Raw genomic sequence first — 23,889 nt, 5'->3', positions numbered from 1 at the left:
ATAGTATGCATGATAAGACATAAAAGTCATATGTCGTATCCAGTGTGTACATCTATTGTCAGCATCGTGTCGTTTGTAAATTAATTTCTTTATTACTTTCGATTACTCAAGTGGAACCGTGTATCATTATGTTTAGAGACTAGGTTTCTGATTTTACTTTCAAAATATTGTGTTTATAAGAGGATATGTCATTCATTTAGTTTAATCCATTATACATTTAGTAGGTTTGAAATACCATAATTTCTTCGTCGGAAAGCTTCTACATGAGAAGACAAAAACTCGACATTTAGACATATCGAGAATGTTTTATGTATTAACAATTATTAATTTCATTCTTAATATGTCGACTCAATATATCGACGTGAACTCTTAATAAATGGCACCACATATTTCTCCATATCTGCTCCGTGCTTATACATCTTTATTCTCATGAGATATCAACGGCAAACTTTATGTTAATACTATCTTCAACATAATATCCATAGTATGTTTTAATATTATGTTAATTTCAAAACGTATGCATTTTCATATCAACGCGAAAAATATACTGGGATTTAAACAATATTAATTTAATATCTTCATAATCATTAATCCACTGTTGAATCATCTACAGGGGGAATAATTTCACTTGGAAGTTTTAAGACTTTTCCTAGATACCAGCCGATTTTTCAACGTAATCGAAAATTAAATGCGCACACTACTTAAATATAAAGAAATATAGCCAACAGCATCGACCTAAATAATCATAGTACACATTGTATTGTCCACTTGGTGATGACACCTGTCGTTGCTTACGTAATGGCGCGGCCAGTTTTATGACAGTACGGACACATTGTTCCACTTGTCAGATAGTTATAATATATGTATGCTATTTTTGTGATTGGTCACTGGTCCTTATCTTTACGTTTTCATTGTCCAAGTTTTAGAAGGTGTTTTGGCGGTCATCCTCTGATTCACACCAGAGAGCGTCAATGGAAAAGATGAAACACCAGAGAAGTAATTTCTCTGAGAGTATATATTGGAATGTGATTTCATATCTACTCTACACCATTCACAGCACAGTTTGCAGCATTCAGATCAGAAAAATAAAGGAAATTTGGTAAGTTTACTACATTATATAGCGATAATTAAAGAATTAAGATAAATATTTAAAAAATTAGCCAGTTTAGATTTTAATCATCATCAATTCAAAACCAATGTATATTTCTTTTCTTTTCTTTTTTTTTTTGCAATTGAGAAGATTTTAAAGCATTCATAACATTTATTTGTAAATAACGCTCAACCTACTGATTTTTGTCCTGATCATCTGTAGAGAAGTAAATGTAATCCTCTTTGTTTCGAATTCCTATCATCACTAAAAAAAATATACCCATATTTCTCTGTAGAAATAAGATGATCAACATATTTTGAAATAACCACGTTTAACTCATTTCATAATTAAGACACTTTTCCGTGACATTCCTTGTTATTAGAGCATATTCAGTGATTGGTGTTTGTTTTGTAAGAATATCTGAATTGGTGTTACTGAAGTAGACAAATCAAAGTTGAAATTAGACTCTTGGAAACTCATGGAAGAGGGCAACTATCATAATTCTTTTTTCAAACAAATACATCAACTAAGCAAGTCTTTTCAATTCAAGTGTTACATGTATTTCATATAATTATCGGGGTTTTTTTTTTGTATTCCTGTTAAACCGAATCCTATTTTCACACACGGCAACATTCATTTTAAACATTATGCTTATTCGTTTAGATACAAAAAGATTCATCATGAAATCCGTTTGTATCGCTCTCCTGGTGGCCTGTGTGCTGATCTCTGTTGTCCACGGTCAGTGGCACGGATCCTACGGGCGTGGAGGATGGGGAGATGATTATTATGGAGGATATGGACTGGGTGGTGGATACTATGGGGGCGGCGGATTGATATTAGGCGGACGGTTTGATAAATTGGGTGGCGGTCTCGGAGGGGGACTTCTCGGTATTGGACGTGGAGGCTTAAGACGACGATCGTATTACTAAGCTGGTATATATTCACTTTACTTTGTGCCATTAGACATCATATATGCATGTGATATTGTACGGAAATCTTTGTAGAGACACGTGGTCTTGGACATCGATTTAATTTTCGGTTGTGATGAAGACGAGGACATAAATGTTTAGATATTTTTGCGACACGAGAAGATGTGAAATACAAAACACTTGTGATTTTGAATCAGGATTTTCTACGGAATATTATGACGGTATAGATATATATAATGCTGTGATATAATGCAATATGTGCTTATGAAATTGTTGAAATAAAAATACAGAAATGCCTACCATGCATTTTGTCGATTTGAACTAAAAATGTAAGGTTTACACATGTGAAATAAACCTTACTTCAACATATATCAGTACCTTAAAACCATACTGTGAACGGGGCCAAATGGTACCAGCGTATTTAAGCGCACATAGAAGTGCCGAAATGTTGGTGTAATTTGATTTCAGGGCACTGGTGATTTGTTTCATAATTGATACACTGACAAAGACTTCTTGTTTTGATTCACGCCTTTTTCTCTCCAAATTCAGTCAAGCGTACTTTTAATAAATTTTAATAAGGACTAGCATTCAGGAAAAGGTTTGAAGAAAGAACCCCAGGGTGCTTTGAAAAAGGCATTTTAAGATTGCTGCATTCATTCTATTCTCGAAAAGCCGAATGTATTTCTCAAAATATTTGTACTGAAGGCGATCCATGTCACGTGATCAAAATTGAAGACAAAAAGGACTTTTTAAATGTCATCGGTATAATATGAGGACATGTGAATATAGTCAAATAAATGACTGTTTACTTGAAATGTTTTAAGATCCCGTGGGGATCCGCGTTAGAATAGATCCTCAGTACCCCTTCCTTGTCGGATGAGATGACTAAATGGGGAGGTCCTTCGGATGAGACCGCATAAACAGAAGTCCCGTGTTACAGCAGGTGTGGCACGATAAAGATCAATCACTGCTCAAATGCCGTAAGCACCGAGCATAAGCCTAAATTCTATAGCCCTCCACCGGCAACGGTAACGTCTCCATATGAGTGAAACATTCTCGAGCAATATTCAATATTGAATGAAATGTTTTAAGCAATGTTTTTCAAGTAAATATAAAATTACAAATGTAATACAATATATCAATATTTTATATCAAGATATAGAGCTTTTGGTGTATGTGACTGGTCGACAGGGGATGCTTACCCTCCTCGGCACCTGATCCCACCTCTGGTGTGTCATGGGGTTCCTGTTTGCCCAACAATCTATTTTGTATTGCTTTTGGGATTCATGAGATTGATCACTGTTCATTATCTTCACCCTTAATGGCACACTTTAAATAAGTATTTACCTTTGACACAGTCAATCGATCTATATTTATGACAACATTAGTTTACTTTCATATTAATCAGACACAAATTATGCAACAGCAGTATAATATTTGATATGTCTTTTTATCTCATACGTGTTGTAAATATTGAAAGCGAGATAAAGCATTAGCTTTATCACACGTCCGTTAGATAAAGCACTTCCGGTCCGAACTACTTTTGACACTGTCCCCGCTTGGATGACATATCTTCTGTGTTTATGCATATCGATGAATGAAATATTTCTGAAATTAAAACAAAATAATTTGTTTCCAATTCCAACGTGTTCAAAATATATTGATCTAATAAGTAAGAATGAAATTTAACGGATTTTAGAATGGATCACTTATGATAAGTGATCCATTCTAAATCCGTTAAAATTCATTTTTTCTAAACAGTATGGTTCATATCTAGAATACCGACATTACATTCCTTATTTAAACGAACCCCAGGATTATCCAAATTATACCGAAAAATCAAAGTGTGCAGGTCATGTCTATCGTATCGTGCAGACCGTTCACAAAAAGTGCAAGCCAAGCCTATAAAGTGGTGAGCATTTCGTGCAACGCGTTCCGTGACAATCGTTCACCGTTCCGTGCAGATCGTTCAAGTTTCGTGCAAACCGTTCACCGTTCCGTGCAAGAATCGTTTCGCATCATTCCTAGCATATGGCGCAGTAGTAGGCTTCATGGTCTATAACATGGCTTTTAAATGTTAAATATAATGTTGCTATACATGTATACCTATTGAAAACCTAATTATAAACCTAACATCTTAACCCGGAAATACCAAATAATATTTTTTGCAAAACAACAAAACAATTTTGTAATCATTTGTACAGTATGCCAAAAATTCTCAAATTGGGCGGGTATTGTAAGGCAGATTGTATTTCATTTATGCTTGTAGGTTGAAGCCTTTCAATACAAAAAACGATTCTGGATGCTTACATGGGAACATTTTGTATCACAACAACATGATAAATATGCACTTCGGTATAGTCTCATTGTATTATTGTTATGAATAGATCGGGAATATTTCTTAATCAAACATGAAAAAATAGAACACTATCCCAGCCTTCTAACATTTATCTAACTGGCAATAAATGGAGATAAAATCCCCAAAATTATCCAAAATGTTGCGATAATCATACACCTTTCAGTGCACATCTAATCACGAAACCATGGATGTTTTCTTAACAAAGGTATCTAGCAGCACTTATGGTGTGCATTAGTTTATAAACTTCCAGTCGGTCTATTAAAATACCTACACTGTTACAGTTTTATTGCAGTGTTCAACAAAGAAAAAATGCTCAATGAAACATTTTTTCTGTTGAACAAACTTGTCGAAATGAATGCAATCAAGACATCTTCATAATGTCGACACATTGTCAGTGTTTTACAGTTATATCGAATTGTATATATTCAAAATACTCCATATTTTGTCGATATTTACGTGACAAAGTTAACGTCTTTCACCTGTTCTTACTTATCAGACACAAGCTACACGACAGTATATATAAGACAAAAGCATGTAGTAAGTTTCGAAGAGAAATTTATGTTGCAGATATATACTTTAACTAAACGTATTTGCAAGGTATTGATGTTTGAAGAAGTAAATTGCCTTTACAGATGTAGATTTTGCATTTGATTCTTTTCTTAAGATTCATGAGATATCGAAAATATGGGCTTCTCGACAAAACTAATAACATGATGTAGAATATTTGTAGGAAGTTTCTTTTAATTATGTAAATTAAATAAATGCATTTCATCTACTCCCAATCTCAATCTTTCTATCAGCTAATACTGCTTGCATTTCATTTTTATGCCGTGTACCTCATTTCTTTACATTCTGTTGACATTAAATGTGTTGATCCTACGGCGGATTTCCGGTGAACCGTAAACAGAACTTTCCCATTCTAATATTTGAGTTTTATAGACAGATACAGCGTTGATATTTAAGTATTTTTATTTCAAAAAATGCATGACGAAATAATGCGTAATATATCACAACTTTATGTAAATTAATACAGTCATATGTAACAGTAAATTCCTTAACTAAGAAATACAAATATATATCATGTTTTGCATCCTCTTGTAGAACGGGGAAGTTGACGAACAGTGGTCAATCTCATAGAACAAATACTTTCAAGAAAACATAATGTTGGCTTCATCACTATCAAACGTCATGGGAATATCCATCCTAAGGTGAAGTTACGGGGAATAGTAAGTAGAAGGTTGACCTTTTAATGTTTCAGATATCCAATGTATGTAGGCAGTTGGTTTCTAATAATTTTTATTTCAACAAATTTATAACGAAATGATACATAAAAACATAAAGCATAGTGCATCACAACTTCACGTACATCAATACAATCATTAAGCGTTATCATAATTCCCCTAACTAAGAATTACACACATCTCATATTTTACAACACCATATCGAACTCACGCATTCCATTACAAATGTTTCTTGATTCATCATAATGAAACGTCAGACATATCCAAAAACATATCTTCCTATTCAGGATTTCCATAAAATATCACATTAACATATGTTGTTTAATGACACAACTAAAGTGACGAAATACGCTTAGTAATACGATCGTCGCCTGAGACCCCCACGTCCAATACCGAGAAATCCGCCTCCAAGACCGCCACCCCATCTGTTGAAACGTCCTCCACCGATCAATCCGCCCCCGTAATATCCGCCACCCAGTCCATATCCTCCGTAGTAGTCACCTCCCCATCCTCCACGCCCGTAGGATCCGTATCGCTGACCGTGGACAACAGAGATCAGCAGACAGGCCATCAGGAGAGCGAGACAGATGAACTTCATTATATTTTTTTTTTTTTGGTATCTAGACGCAATAAAAAATGAAAATACAAGATTCCCTTCTCTGAATGCAGGATTAAAGTAGCACAGGTAATATATAGAAATCAGTGATAATGTTGAAATTTACTGTTTCATTTAGAATATAATACTACATAATACATAATGCATAAATTGGCTAAACGTTCCGACAATTTTCGTGAATATTTCATTATCACTACATGTATAACATATATTAAGCTTACCTGATTTTTTTTTTATCTTCTGATCTGATTACTACAGATCGTGTTGTGAATGATATAGAGTAGTTGTGAATTCATATGTCAATATATAACCTGATAGCAATCACCTCTCTGACGTTTCATCTTTTCCCGTGACGCACTTTTACGTTATTCAGAAGATGACCAACCAAATATATTCCTAATATAGGATAATACATAGGCCATGTGTCGTGATGTGTTCTCCCTAACATGAACCTGCTTACTTCCTGACGTCAGCAATGACAAGTTTCACGACAACTGGGCAATAACAATTGTACGTCCACTATGTAGGTCAAGGTGTCCTTCTTTACATTTACTTTTTTATGTATGATACCTTAAATGACTGCGAAAAGAGCTATGCATGAATTGTTGCCAAATTTAGGTTGCAGAATTGATAGAAATTGTTATTTTTTCCTGGAGATATTGAAAATCAGATTTACTTGCAATGGGATATAGATTTTACTTTATTCTTTTTTTTTCAAAATTTCTTACATCATTACAGTAAATATATTTGTAAAATAAGAGATGTCTATTTTCGCATACCAACGCGAGTGATATATGGGAATCCAAACAACGTAAATTTAAATCCTCGTAATCGTTAATCCACTGTTAAAAAACTCGAAGGGATTATATGTGAATTATGTTCCTGCAAGTGAAACAACGTAATCTACATAATGGTACCTGCCAGCTATATGTAAGCATAGAAAAACTCAAGCAACAACATTAACATAAATAGCGAAAGTACATATTTTATTGTCCACTTGGCGGTGACACTGGTCATTGTTTACGTTATGACGCGATCGAGTGCATGACTGCGATACACATTGGTCGACTTATTAGAACGTACTCACATGTTTATGGAATTTATTACATTGGTCACTGTTCCTTACCTTCGCGTTTTCATTGTCTAAATTTAGAAAGGCGTTTTGACGGGCATCCTTTAAATCACACGAAAGTGCGTCACTTGAAAAGACAAAACGTCAGGACGGTGATTTCTATCAGGGTATATATTGACATGTGAATTCACATCTACTCTATACTCTTCACAACTCGATCTGCAGTATTCACATCAGAAATCTTTAGACAATCAGGTAAGTTTTCGTCATGATATAGTAACAATGAAAGAACAAAGACAACTTTCCAAATGTAATCATTATTATCAACGAAATTCAATAGCCATCAGCCCATTTTATTTTGTGTTCATTGTATTTCGAAAAGCAATTGTAATACCCTTGGAATTTTCTATCTTAACTAGGGAAATATATCCAGAGACATTTTATGAAGATGATTAACATATTTAAATGACCATTTTATTCCTATTTCATTAAGTACTTCTTCGTGAAATTCTATGTTACAGGGACACAAAAAGGCATCCGTTAACTCATTGTGTTTGTTTGCTTTTTCTTTTGCAAAATATCAACAAGTACACCTTTCCAATTTGAAACTCATGTGCTACATATATTTCACAATGGCATCGTTTTCTTCATTCAATGCGTGTTACAATCAACAATCTTCACACAAGGTGACATCGATAATTTTCATCTTTAGGTACAAAGAGATCCATCATGAAATCTGTCTGTCTCGCTCTCCTGGTGGCCTGTGTGCTGATCTCTGTTGTCCATTGTCAGTGGCACGGATCCTACGGGCGTGGAGGATGGGGAGATGACTATTATGGAGGATATGGACTGGGAGGCGGATACTATAGGGATGGATTGATAGGAGGCGGACGATTTGATAGATGGAGTGGCGGTTTCGGGGGCGGCCTTCTCGGTATTGGACGTGGAGGCCTCAGACGAAGAACCTACTAGTATTACTAGACGTATTTATTAACCCGTGTGCCATGAAGCATATACTTCTGTGATTTTACCGGAAATCCCTAATAGAGAATCGTGTTCTGGGATAGCTTTTTGATGTGTACATGTGAAGTCTGGATCTTTCATATTTTGACATTTGTGTAAAAATGAAGATACAAACTACAAGATATTTGTAACTTTGAATGAAAGGATTTTGTATGGATCATTATCGCAATTCCAAGATATGTTGCTATGTAATATAATATTTTGCCATAAATTTGTTGAAATAAAATTTCATCAATGCCTCTTTTGAAGTTTCCTTACATTTAAAAGAGTTCCTATAGCTTGTACTTCACTAGTGTTATGCAATACCTACTCGTGCCTACTGTAAATGTATATCCCTATTGAATAAGAAACATACTATAGAGATTTTTTCAATCTCAAGAGATGAACAATTATGTCAGGCGAGTCATCATACGGACATATGGTGGCTGTTGTTATTTTAGAATGTTCATAACTAAACGGTAAGCAATGCAAATTTAAAAGTGATAGAAAGATAGTTTAATATTTGAAGCAAAGGTTATATTCACGTAAGTGCACATTCAATGTTAAAACCGGCCAACGCTGAGCATAATGATAATAAGCATGCTCATTGAAAGTACTGATATGTTCTTAACATCCATGGGTTTGCTTCACGTCTTATCTAATTTGCATTGTATGAGGTACATACATATTCATCCTCTGGGTTACGTACCCAAGCTATATTTGCTCTTTTAGACTTCTTTCAACTAGAGCTCCGAAACCCCAATATAGTATCTAGGATCTAGTATTGTGTATCGTGATGTAGATATGTTCAATATGTAATTACATTTAGTATGTTTCTACGCTGCATTACAGATTATTTATGAAACTCTGTATACTACGCAAATTGATTTGCGTTCCTTACATGCTTTTATAAGATTCTTTGCTGGTATTTTCAACAAGACGGTTTTTACCTATACATCGATAACTATTTCTTCGAAATGAAAACTAAACTAAACCTAACAACTTATCGTTTGATATACACACCATGGCAAATATTATTACTTCTAATTATGCATTCCTGAGTAGGATAATTATTGAACTAGCCCTAAACAGCTTTACGTATCATTTGAACTGTATACCGTGAGAAATAGTAGTATTTTCTAATTACACTTTTCTGAGAAGGATAATTATTGAACAATTATGTCAATGACATGATTAAGATCGTTGTGTTCTTTACCGCTTATCGAGATAAAGGATGTTTCTAAAAAAAACAATAAAGAATGAAAATAGAGGTATGGTGGCTTTTTGAAAGCCTTGTCCCATAACAAACAATAAAGAACAACTATATCAATGATACATTCGACAAGGAGGCAATGTTATCGGTGAAATCTGACTGAACTCCATTGAATAATATCGCAATCTCATTGTGTAAAGCTGACATGCATGATAGACTAATTTTTCAGATATCTACTGTCGTAGCATAAAGTATAAAAATCGCAGAGAAATTGATTGAATTAGGTCTGATATTAGATCAGTTTGAGTGACGAAATAAGAAGTAAAGATCACACATGGTTTATACATGCTTCTATTGTAAAGTATCAAACCTTCCATTTAGTAGTAAGTTTGGAATGGCAATTGATAAACCGATAGTTAGGCCGTTCATGGCACACTGATTTTAACTACGAATAACTCCGTTTACCTGACCAAGATATAGGGTTTACGGCGGTTCGATCGGTCGATATGGTAGGCGTACTCCTCAAAAGCTTCTCATCCCACCTCTGGTGTGTCCAGGGGTCCATATTTGCTCAACTCACTATTATGTATTGCTTATAGGAATTATGAGATTGATCATGATTCGTTATCTTCAACTTTCATTGTATAATGAACGAAGTAAATGGGTTTTATATAACGTTGTGACAAAAGAGATGACTTCCGCTTCTCCATATGTGCATGATACATTCTTAAATTAAGACATGCTACTGACAAATAACTTTATAATAAAGGAGTTTCAAAAGTCTCGATTAAAATTAGACTTTATAATGAGTTTGGGAAAATATAAGCTTCCATTGAATTGATTGCTTCTTGGTGTATTCCATCGTTTCATTAACGCACTCTTTACATACTGATTATGATTACGGATTACTCCGCTGACCTCATCAAGCTAAGAGGCTTATGGCAGATGTGAAGGGTCAACAAATGATGCTTATTCCTCTTATGCATTTTATCTTTCTTCTGATGTACATGTTTTTGTATTCTTTTTATTTTGGACCACTCTTCGTTATATTGAACTTTTGGTTGCAATGTTTTATATTATATGTTAATCATTTATGTAAAACTTATACGGTACCAATTTTGATGCACCAGATGCGCAATTCGAGAAATAATGTCTCTTCAATGATGCTCAACCAAAATGTTTGAAATCCGAATTAGCAATGGCGTTTTAGAGCTATTATAGGGAAAACAGTGTGTCAAAAATTGGAAGTCAAATACGTCTAAGGACAAGAGTTATGCTTGAGGGAGATAATCCTTAATTTTGAAAAAAAAAACACCTTAATTTTATAACCGATTAAATAGACATCCCTAGTTTCAAGCTAGTAACAAAGTACTTAGCTACTGGGCTGTAGATATCCTCGGGGACCAACAATCCACCAGCAGAGGCCTTGACCCTGGAGTCATAATGTAAAACTTATACGGTACCCTTTTTGATGCACCAGATGCGCATTTCGACAAATAATGTCTCTTCAGTGATGCTCAGTCGAAATATGATAACAATAATTTAAAAGCAATAAAGAGTTTAATGGAGCTTTCCTTCTTTTTATTCCAACAAGCAATTGATCAACACAGCATAAAATACATTGGTTATAAGATAAAAGTAGGGTGTTCAAGCTTAATGAATTTATGTTGTGAAAATGAAAAGTCTACAACAAGAGCATCAATATGGTTCCCTGCATGTGTCATGGTATTCTTCATCACTTGAAGAATTCACACCAGGTCAGATGGCGGGATTTTAAACTCAAAAAAGCAGTTTGTATGGATTTCCAGTAAAGGTGTGACATCACTAAATCACTTGTAAACATGTCTATTGTGTGTCATACGTCATTAGTATCCCCTTCGACCGTACCCTCCGCGTCCAATACCGAGAAATCCGCCTCCGAGACCGCCGCCCCATCTGTTAAAACGTCCGCCACCGAGAAGTCCGCCACCCAGTCCACCCAGTCCATATCCTCCATAATAATCATCTCCCCATCCCCCACGCCCGTAGGACCCGTACCACTGACCGTGGACAACAGAGATCAGCACACAGGCCACCAGGAGAGCGAGACAGACGGATTTCATTTTTATAGATTAACTGAAAGTAAGAAGAAATATGGTTGAACATGACGTCATACAACAATCTAACAACAATCTAACATGAAACTCGTAGTTCACACAAAATATTGACATTTGCAGAAATCAAAAAAAGTGGTATATTTTTTTATGTATTATAAACACTATACAAACATGGCGATGAATCGACATGAGATATAAAAAGTCCTCTGAACTTTCACTAGTAAACGATAAGTTACATTAAGATATACATGTATTTGATAGTGGGTGAAAAGAAAACAACTATCAGGTAAATAGAATAGAATTTTTAAAGTAGTGAGAATAGACAGTTAAGAGGAAAAGGTAGAAATTTAAATGTTTTAAACTACGGAGAATGGAAATTCCTCCTCACCTGATATCTGTAAACCTGAGTATGATATGGCAGTACAGGGGAAGACATTGCTTTATATATGTGTTTTCGCCGCCCTTATACCATCATTTCCTTATTGTTTTCAACTTCCGCTTGATCTATTTTGTCTCACTATTGCTATAATGTATGGGAATCCCCTTGCGTCAATGAAATCTGAGAAAAGGTCCACGTTGTTTTATCTTGAGGTCAGTGACAGAGAAATGGTCATTACTGATCTTAACACGGCAAGCAAAAGTGACATATTTCATATCTGTTTGGACATTTATATTGCAATGTCACCAGACAATGAACGCAACTGACCATAAAGATATTACGAGCACCAAACCATTGAGAGTTAGACCGATTTACGTATGCTGATCACCCCCACTCTTAGAAACACGCGTAATCTGGAAACGAGAACAAAGAACAAGGAAATATCCAAAGGCTTTATATAAACATGGACAGACGATAGACTTCACACATCAAGTAACCCAAGTGTTGATTACTCGTTTCAGAAAAATCGGCAAGGTAAATGTAATCTGTGTATTTGTCTATTTATCAAAAACATATTTTAGTTTGAAATTTAATTCAGAATAATTAGACCTATTGATACCGTGTTCTAAATGGGCCATTAAAACACTACTTATAACGTCACCTTTAACAATTTCCCCCGGTAATGTTGAAAATGAAACCAAAGTTAATTTATGTTTACATAACTAAAATATATACAAATCACTCTGTGAAATCTAAGTCAAATCGTTGGAAAAATATTATGTAGGGATATACATAGAGGATTAATATAATTCGAACCGCATAGAAATCTCCAAGTCCCTCAATATTTCGGAATTTTATACTTGTACTTATTACAAACAAGATAAGCAAAGCTATACACCAACTCGTGCATTCGAGTTTTTTTTTGTCAGTCATCCTTAATGTAATATATTTGATTACAACGTAAAGTTAAGCATCGTGGATTTACTACCAATTTAACAGATAATTAAATAACAGTTGTAAACGTTATCAACTTATACGTTTCATGAAAAGTTAGAGTCGATTGTAACATAATGCAACACGTAATGTAAATGTAATGTAAATGTAATGTAAATGTAATGTAAATGTAATGTAAATGTAATGTAAATGTAATGTAAATGTAATGTAAATATAATGTAAATGTAATGTAATGTAAATATATTGTAATGTAGTGTAAAGTAATGTCAATGTAATGTAAATTTAATGTAACTGTAATGCAAGGTGAAGATAACGAACAGTGATCAATCTCATAACTCCTACAAGCAATACAAATTAGATAGTTGGGCAAACACGTAACACGTAATGATATAACAAGTAATTGTATTATAGCCTACAAGGTACGTAATGAAATGCAATTCTTATTTATTTTGATGTGCATTTATTTATCACATAGGTTAAACACAATGAAATCCTTCTGTCTTGCTCTCCTGGTGGCCTGTGTGCTGATCTCTGTTGTCCACGGTCAGTGGTACGGATCCTACGGGCGTGGAGGATGGGGAGATGATTATTACGGAGGATATGGACTGGGTGGCGGACTGATCGGTGGCGGACGTTTTGATAGATGGAATGGCGGTTTAAGGGGCGGATTTCTTGGCGGGATCAGAAGGCGTGGATATTAGAGAAATATAGCACTAGGAACAATTTATATATCATGAATTCTGTCTCAACAGAAATTGTTTTCTTACATCACTATGACATTGACTGTACTACATATCATGTTCTGTCGATACAACAATTGTAAATGAAGTACAATGTATACTTTACGCCTCATTGTGAATCTGATGTATTTGTATTTCTCATATTATTTCCATGTTAATTGTTCATCGAAATCGTGCCATATATCGTTATTTAAATTTCTAATTTTATAATCAATGCAGTTAAGAAATAAAATATTGTAAAAAAAAATATATACGTTTATCAATTTCATAAGGACAAGTGATTATTCTTCAACACTGAATCATTTGGTGAATGGAAGACTCGTAACACAATTTGATGAGTGTGTATATCGACGACATATTATCCGTTAACAAATATAATTTTCATTCATATCTCGAGTCGATATATCTCCGTGAAAATAGACACCACAGTGCCGCTCATTTCTGCTTCATGCTTAAGATATTTTATTGAAGATAGACATTAACGTCAAATTAACGACTCAATTTTATGACAAACGGGTTGATTTAAGCTTCTCCATTGTCGACATCCCATATTGATGTAACAATATCCTATCATCATTTGCATATGGTGTTTTTATCTTTCAACTGATTCGATACGCATGAGGTTGTTATGCTTATGGTCAATTTAAAATCAAAACAGGTTATTGACAAACAAGTTGGTGGTGCAGAGGTTCCAACAGTCAGCATTTCGAAAATTCTATGGTCTCTATAACAATCTACTTTGTCAATACAACCTATAATTGGATTAAATGTTATCTGGTATGTTTAATACCGATTGTTAGACAGTTCTTGGCAGACTGATTTTCACTACGGATAACTCCGTTTATCAGATCAAGATATGGGGCTCGCAGCTGGTGTGAACAGTTGACAGGGAATGATTTTTCCTCCTCCTAGGTAGCTGATCCCACCTCTCGTATAGCAAGTGGTCAGTGTTTGCCCAACTCTCTATTTTGTATTGCTTATAGGAGTTATGGGATTGATTTCTGTTATTTACCTTCACCTTTTATAGAGAATACTAAGCTATGAAAATATTTTGTAAGTACATAAGGCAAGAATCTCATTATTTTTATGCGTTTTTTTTTTTTGTTTATTTTAATTTCTGTTTTAATGTGCTAAAAGATCCAAAGCTCCTAAAAAACGTTTGTTTATTTTGTCATGTTTGTTCAGTATTGTTTTAAGGTGGGTCCTTAGTCCTGGATTTTTGGGGTTTAGGTAGCATTTTTTTTGTTTGGAATCAATAGATTAACATTCAGAGTAATGAGAACAGGCAAATTAGTTAAGGATTTCCAGATTTATTTTCATTACAGACACTACTGAAGTAATGTACCCCTATGTAGATTTTTATGAAATTCATTGGAAACAGTTATCTGTTGTTATTTTAAAATAAAAACTACAACAAAAATTTTAAACTGCATTTATTTATCAGGAAGCATGTCAATAACTAAAACACATGTCATGATCAATATGTTCATCAAGTTTTAGTATAATAAGTGCAAAATTATTGAATTAGCCTTATTCTCCAAAATGTTATAAAACAAACAAATATGGATACAATTTCCTTATAGCATGGTTTACATATCATTTTTTCTATTTATATTAGTAGATGTACATCTGTTATAGTTATTTATGAAAAAAAATCCATACCTTTCCTTAATAATTTCAAATCTATAGCTTCCAGAGTATGTATACCCCCATAAAAACCCTAAGTCTGGCACCATACCACTGAGCTATTCAAAACCACTCATGAATTATAATTTTATGTAATTTCATGAAAAGACACAGATAATAATTCCTTATCACCTTGGTAAAATGTTTGTGAAAAATATAGGAAATCTATTGCATAATGGACTTGATAAATAATTTAATGAAAACAGAGTTATTGTCCTTGGATTCGATATTTTGAAACGCATCATTGACTATTCAAATATAACTAAGACTTTTGATATATTTTATGGCTAAAAAGATTTTTTACAATAACTATTGAAAAAGACTCCAACAAAATTTATGTTCCAGTCATTAACTTATTGACTTTGCACAATCTTATAACGTCACAGGAGTGTGGAACTACGTTAATTACTGTTTTACTGAATTCTTGCCTTATGTACTTACAAGATATTTGTAAAGCAATCAATCCCATAACTCCTACAATATAAGCAATACAAAATAGAGAGTTGGGCAAACATAAGCAAAACTTATCACATTAAAACAGCAATTTAACAAAAACAAAAGCAAATATGGATAGAAATAATGAGATTTGTAACTTCACTAGAAAAATTACTGAACAAACATGACAAAGTAAACAAACATGACAAAGTAAACAAACGTTTTTAGGAGCTTTGGATCTTTCAGCTGATTGCATGTATAAATGGAGAGACAATTATAAAGAACTTCAAAGGTTTTTAAAATGAAGTAAAATGATGTTTAATCATACATATATATATATATATTTTAGATACGACACACACGTTTTAATTACACATGTGATATAGGACAGAAATTATTTGGTATTTGTAGAAGAGAGAGTATATGTTTATTTTTTTAAATGGAAATATGGAATGCACCGGTCCCAAACCCAATAAATATTGATGTTAAGATGTTATAGGTCTTCGTTCGTCTCAACGGTCACACCGTAAACATATCAATACAATATGATAACACAATATTGTATACTGAACACAGCTAAATGGGTTCTACACAACTTTATCACAAACGAGATGACTTCAGCTTCTCCATAATCACGTCTAGACGGTGTTTATATATCTCAACTGAATCGATACACTAGAGTATGTTCTGTGTATGATAAAGTCTTAGATCGAGTCATGCTACTGACAAATAACTCGGTGTTATAGGAGTTTAAAGACTACCCTTTAAAGTTTGCATTTCGAAAATTATATGATCGTTACAATGGATGTGGAAAAAAGAAGCTACCATCGGATTGAATGTTTTCTGGTGTATTCCATCGTTTCATTACCCAACTCTTTACATACTTATTATGACTACCGATTACTCCGCTGACCTCATCAAACTATAAGGCTCATGGCAATTGTGAAGGGTCAACAAATGGTGCTTACTCCTCTTGGGCATTTCATCTGCTTTCTGGTGTGCATGATTTTGTATTCTTTTTAAGTGGACCACTGATCGATATATTTTATTATAATGCACTATATTACATCATCATTTATATGATCACAATGAGTAACAAGCAATAAGGAATTTAATGGAGATTTCGTTCTTTTATTCCAACAAACAATTGATCAACACAACTTAAAATACATTGGTTATAAAATACAAGTGGTTTGCTAAAGCTTAATGAATTAATGTTGTGAAAATAAAAAAGTTTATAACAAGAGCATGGATATGGTCCCCTGCATGTGTTATGATATACTTCATCACTTGGAGAATTCACACCAGGTCAGATGGGGGATTTTAAGATCAAACAAGCAGTTTGTATGGATTTCTAGTATATGTGTGGCATCACTAAAACTCTTGTAAACACCTATATCGTGCGTCTTCCACCATTAGTATCCCCTTCGGCCGTACCCTCCACGTCCAATACCGAGAAATCCGCCTCCAAGACCACCGCCCCATCTGTTAAACCGTCCACCACCGATAAGTCCGCCACCAAGTCCATATCCTCCATAATAATCATCTCCCCATCCTCCACGCCCAAAGGATCCGTACCACTGACCGTGGACAACAGAGATCAGCACACAGGCCACCAGGAGAGCAAGACAGACGGATTTCATTTTGATAGATTAACTGTAAGTAAGAAGAAATATGGTTAAACATGACGTCATATAGGAATCTAACATGATGCTTGTAATTTAAACAATATATTGAGCATTAACACAATTCAAAAGGACGTGGTATTTATATCTTTATACATTATTCATTTCAAAATTAAGGATTATCTCCCTCATGTATAGCTGTTATCCTTCGACGAATTTGGCTCCACTTGTTTGGTACGCTGTTTTTGGCTATATTTAGATCTAAAACTTCCTAGTTTTTTCGGATTTCAAACATTTCGGTTCAGCATCACTGAGGAGACATTATTTGTCGAAATGCGCATCTTGTGCATCAAAATTGGTACCGTATAAGTTTAACATTATAAACACAATACAAACATGGTGATGAATCGACATGGGATAGAAAAAGTCCTCTCAACTTTCAATAGTTAATAAGAAGTTAAACGTAAATATATTCCATAACGGGTAAAAATAGAAACCTTCAGGTAAATAGAATTGAATTTTTAAAGTAGTGAGAATAGAAAGTTAAGAGGAAAGGGTAGAAATTTAAATATTTCAAAGTACGGAGAATAGAAATTGCTCCTCACCTGATATCTGTAAACCTGAGTATGATATGGCAGTACAGGAGAAGACATTGCTTTATATATCTGTTTTCGCCGACCTTGGACCATCATTTCCTTATTGTTTTCAACTTCCGCTTGATCTATTTTGCCTCACTATTGCTATAATGTATGGGAATCCCCTTGCGTCAATGAAATCCGACAAAAGGTCCAGATTGTTTTACTTTGAGGTCAGTGACGTAGAAATGGTCATTACTGATCGTAACACGGCATGTAAAAGTGACATATTTCATGTCTGTTTGGACATTTATATTGCAAGGCCACCAGAAAATGAACGCAACTGACCATAAAGATATTAAGAGCAACAAAACACTGAGAGTTAGACCGATTTACGTATGTTGATCACACCCCACCCTTAAAGACACGCGTAATCTGGAAACAAGAACACGGAACAAGGAAATATCCAAAGGCTTTATATAAACATGGACAGACGATGGACTTCAGACATCAAGTAACCCAAGTGTTGATTACTCGTTTCAGAAAAATCGGCAAGGTAAATGTAATCTGTGTATTTGTCTATTTATCAAAAACATATTTTAATTTGAAATTTAATTCAGAATAATTAGGCTTATTAATACCGTGTTCTAAATGGGCTATTAAAACACTACTTCTAACGTCACCTTTAACAATTTTCCCCGGTAATGTTGATAATGAAACCAACGTTAACTTATGTTTATATAATTAAAATATATACAAATCACCCTGCGAAATTTAAGTCAAATCGTTGGAAAAATTTTATGTAGGGATATACATAGAGGATTAATATAATTCGAACCGCATAGAAATCTCCAAATCCCTCAATATTTCGGAATTTTATACTTGTACTTATTACAAACAAGATAAGTAAAGCCATACACCAACTCGTGCATTCGTGGGGTTTTTTTTTGTCAGTCATCCTTAATGTAATATATTTGATTACAACGTAATAATAAGCATCGTGGATTTACTACCAATTTAACAGATAATTAAATAACAGTTGTAAACGTTATCAACTTATACGTTTCATGAAGAGTTATAGGTGATTGTAACATAATGTAACACGTAATGTAAATGTAATGTAAATGTAATGTAAATGTAATGTAAATGTAATGTAATGTAAATATATTGTAATGTAGTGTAAAGTAATGTCAATGTAATGTAAATTTAATGTAACTGTAATGTAACATGTAATGATATAACAAGTAATTGTATTGTAGCCTACAATGTACGTAATGGAATGCAATTCTCATTTATTTTGATGTGCATTTATTAATCACATAGGTTAAACACAATGAAATCCTTCTGTCTTGCTTTCCTGGTGGCCTGTGTGCTGATCTCTGTTGTCCAAGGTCAGTGGTACGGATCCTACGGTCGTGGAGGATGGGGAGATGATTATTACGGAGGATATGGACTGGGTGGTGGACTGATCGGTGGCGGACGTTTTGATAGATGGAATGGCGGTTTAAGGGGCGGATTTCTTGGCGGGATCAGAAGGCGTGGATATTAGAGAAATATAGCACTAGGAACAATTTACATATCATGAATTCTGTCTCAACAGAAATTGTTTTCTTACATCACTATGACATTGATTGTACTATATATCATGTTCTGTCGATACAAAAATTGTAAATGAAGTACAATGTATACTTTACGCCTCATTGTGAATCTGATGTATTTGTATTTGTCATATTATTTCCATGTTAATTGTTCATCGAAATCGTGCCATATATCGTTATTTGAATTTCTAATTTTATAATCAATGCAGTTAAGAAATAAAATATTGTAAAAAAAAAAAAAAAGGTAGGTTTATCAATTTCATAAGGACAAGTGATTATTATTCGACACTGAATCATTTGGTGCATGGAAGACTCGTAACACAAATTGATGAGTGTGTATCTCGACGACATATTATCCGTTAACAAATACAATTTTCATTCATATATCGAGTCGATATATCCCCGTGAAAATAGACATCACATTGCCGCCCATTTCTGTTTCATTCTTAAGATATTTTATTGAAGATAGACATTAACGGCAAATTAACGACTCAAGTTTATGACAAACGGGTTGATTTAAGCTTCTCCATTGTCGACTTCTCATATTGATGTAACAATATCCTATCATCATTTGCATATGGTGTTTTTATCTTTCAATTGATTCGATACCCATGAGGTTGTTATGCTTATGGTCAATTTAAAATCAAAACAGGTTATTGACAAACAAATTGGTGGTGCAGAGGTTCCAACAGTCAGCATTTCGAAAATTCTATGGTCTCTATAACAATCTACTTTGTCAATACAACCTATAATTGGATTAAATGCTATCTGGTATGTTTAATACCGATTGTTAGACAGCTCTTGGCAGACTGATTTTGACTACGGATACCTTCGTTTATCAGATCAAAATATGGGGCTCGCAGCTGGTATGAACAGTTGACAGGGAATGATTTTTCCTCCTCCTAGGTAGCAGATCCCACCTCTCATATATCCAGTGGTCAGTGTTTGCCCAACTCTCTATTTTGTATTGCTTATAGAAGTTATGGGATTGATTTCTGTTATTTACCTTCACCTTTTATAGAGAATACTAAGATATGAAAATATTTTGTAAGTACATAAGGCAAGAATCTCATTATTTTTATACATTTTTTTGTTCATGTAAAATTTCTGTTTCAATGTGCAAAAAGATCCAAAGCTCCTAAAAAACGTTTGTTTTTTTTTTTTTTTTTTTTGGTCATGTTTGTTCAGTATTTTTTTAATTACTGTTTTACTGAATTCTTGCCTTATATACTTACAAGATATTTGTAAAGCAATCAATCCCAAAACTCCTACAATATAAGCAATACAAAATAGAGAGTCGGGCAAACATAAGCAAGACGTAACACATTAAAACAGGAATTTAACAAAAACAAATATGGATAAAAATAATGAAATTTGTAGCTTCACTAAAAAATTACTGAAAAAACATGACAAAGTAAACAATCGTTTTTATGAGTTTTTGGATCTTTCAGCTAATGCATGTATGAATGGAGTGACAATTATAAAGAACTTCAAAGGTTTTTAAAATGAAGTAAAATGATGTTTAATCATACATATATATTTATTTTAGATGCGACACACACTTTTTAATTGCACATGTTATATAGGACAGAAATGTTTTGGTGTTTGTAGAAGATAGGGCATAGGTTTGTTTTTTTTAAATGGAAATATGGAAAGTACTGGTCCCAACCCCAATAAATATTGATGTTAAGATGTTATAGGTCTTCGTTCGTCTCAACGGTCACACCGTAAACATATCAATACAATATAATAACACAATATTGTATACTGAACACAGCTAAATGGGTTCTACACAACTTTATCACGAACGAGATGACTTCAGCTTCTCCATAATCACGTCTAGACGGTGTTTATATATCTCAACTGAATCGATACACTAGAGTATCTTCTGTGTATGATCAAGTCTTAAATCGAATCATGCTACTGACAAATAACTCGGTATTATAGGAGTGTGAACACTACCCTTTAAAGTTTGCATTTCGAAAATTCTATGATCGTTACAATGTATTTTGAAAATATAAGCTACCATCGGATTGAATGTTTTCTGGTGTATTCCATCGTTTCATTAGCCCACTCTTTACATACTGATTATGACTACGGATTGCTACGCTGACCTCATCAAAGTATAACGCTCATGGCAGGTGTGAAGGGTCAACAAATGGTGCTTACTCCTCTTGGGCATTTCATCTGCTTTGTGGTGGGCGTGATTTTGTATTCTTTTTAAGTGGACCACTGATCGATATATTTTATTACAATGCACTATATTACATCTTCATCATTTATATGATCACAATGAGTAACAAGCAATAAGGAATTTAATGGAGATTTCGTTCTTTTTATTCCAACAAACAATTGATCAACACAGCATAAAATACATTGAATATAAAATACAAGTGGTTTGTTAAAGCTTAATGAATTAATGTTGTGAAAATGAAAAGTTTACAACAAGAGCATGGATATGGTTCCCTGCATGTGTCATGATATTCCTCATCACTTGGAGAATTCACACCAAGTCAGATCGGGGATTTTAAAATCAAACAAGCAGTTTATATGGATTTCTAGTATATGTGTGGCATCACTTAAACACTTGTAAACACGTATATCGTGCGTCTTCCGCCATTAGTATCCCCTTCGGCCGTACCCTCCGCGTCCAATTCCGAGAAATCCGCCTCCGAGACCGCCGCCCCATCTGTTAAAACGTCCACCACCGATAAATCCGCCACCCAGTCCATATCCTCCATAATAATCATCTCCCCATCCTCCACGCCCATAGGATCCGTACCACTGACCGTGGACAACAGAGATCAGCACACAGGCCACCAGGAGAGCAAGACAGACGGATTTCATTTTGATAGATTAACTGTAAGTAAGAAGAAATATGGTTGAACATGACGTCATATATGAATCTAACATGATGCTTGTAATTCCAACAATATATTGAGCATTAACACAATTCAAAAGAACGTGGTATTTTTATTTTTATATATTATAAACACAATACAAACATGGCGATGAATCTACATCAGATATAAAAAGTTCTCTGAACTTTCAATAGTAAACAAGAAGTTAAACGTAGATATATTTCATAACGGGTGAAAATAGAAACCTTCAGGTTAAGAGAATATAATTTTTAAAGTAGTGAGAATAGAAAGTTAAGAGGAAAGGGTAGAAATTTCAAATATTTGAAAGTACGGAGAATAGAAATTGCTCCTCACCTGATATCTGTAAACCTGAGTATGATATGGCAGTACAGGGGAAGACATTGCTTTATATATCTGTTTTCGCCGACCTTGGACCATCACTTCCTTATTGTTTCAACTTCTGTTTGATCTATTTTGCCTCACTATTGCTATAATGTATGGGAATCCCCTTGCGTCAATGAAATCCGCAAAAAGGTCCAGGTTGTTTTACTTTGAGGTCAGTGACGTAGAAATGGTCATTACTGATCGTAACACGGCATGTAAAAGTGACATATTTCATGTCTGTTTGGACATTTATATTGCAAGGTCACCAGACAATGAACGCAACTGACCATAAATATATTACGAGCACCAAACCATTGAGAGTTAGACCGATTTACGTATGTTGATCACATCCACTCTTAGAAACACGCGTAATCTGGAAACGAGAACCCGGAACAAGGAAATATCCAAAGGCTTTATATAAACATGGACAGACGATGGCGTTCAGACATCAAGTAACCCAAGTGTTGATTACTCGTTTCAGAAAAATCGGCAAGGTAAATGTAATCTGTGTATTTGTCTATTTATCAAAAACATATTTTAGTTTGAAATTTAATTCAGAATAATTAGACCTATTGATACATTGTTCTAAATGGGCCATTAAAACACTACTTCTAATGTCACCTTTAACAATTTCCCCGGTAATGTTGAAAATGAAACCAAAGTTAAATCATGTTTGTATAACTAAAATAGATACAAATCACTCTGTGAAATTTAAGTCAAATCGTTGGAAAATGTTATGTAGGGATATACATAGAGGATTAATATAATTTGAAAATCATAGAAACCTCCAAGTCCCTCAATATTTCGGAATTTTATACTTGTACTTATTACAAACAAGATAAGCGAAGTCATACACCAACTCGTGCATCTAGGGTCATCCTTAATGTAATATATTGGGTTGTAACGTAATGTTCAACATCGTGGATTTACTATCAAATTAACAAATAATTAAACAATAATTGTAAACGTTTTCAACTTATACGTTTCATGAACAGTTAGATGTGATTATAACATAATGTAACAAGTAATGTAAT

The 23,889-nt window shown here is 34.0% G+C and overlaps 1 protein-coding gene across 1 annotated transcript; it reads left to right on the top strand.

The window, feature by feature from the left end:
- The first annotated feature begins 1,770 nt into the window (after positions 1-1,770).
- On the top strand, positions 1,771-8,279 carry LOC125663061 (acanthoscurrin-2-like). Its single transcript, XM_048895378.2, has 2 exons — positions 1,771-1,978; positions 8,020-8,279. The coding sequence occupies exons 1-2, from the start codon at positions 1,771-1,773 to the stop codon at positions 8,277-8,279; spliced, it is 468 nt and encodes a 155-aa protein (XP_048751335.1).
- Positions 8,280-23,889: the final 15,610 nt, after the last annotated feature.

Source organism: Ostrea edulis, chromosome 8 (assembly GCF_947568905.1).
Source record: "Ostrea edulis chromosome 8, xbOstEdul1.1, whole genome shotgun sequence".
Taxonomy (NCBI): domain Eukaryota; kingdom Metazoa; phylum Mollusca; class Bivalvia; order Ostreida; family Ostreidae; genus Ostrea; species Ostrea edulis.
Note: the sequence above shows the minus strand (reverse complement) of the source record. Positions and strands in the feature narration are given on the sequence as shown.

What these genes read in the sequence shown, in the direction of transcription:
- LOC125663061 (XM_048895378.2), top strand. Translation starts at nt 1,771, where the DNA reads ATGAAATCCGTTTGTATCGCTCTCCTGGTGGCCTGTGTGCTGATCTCT. An exon ending in TCTCGGAGGGGGACTTCTCG is followed by an intron (nt 1,979 to 8,019) that starts GTATTGGACGTG and finishes TTTCATCTTTAG; the next exon opens with GTACAAAGAGATCCATCATG.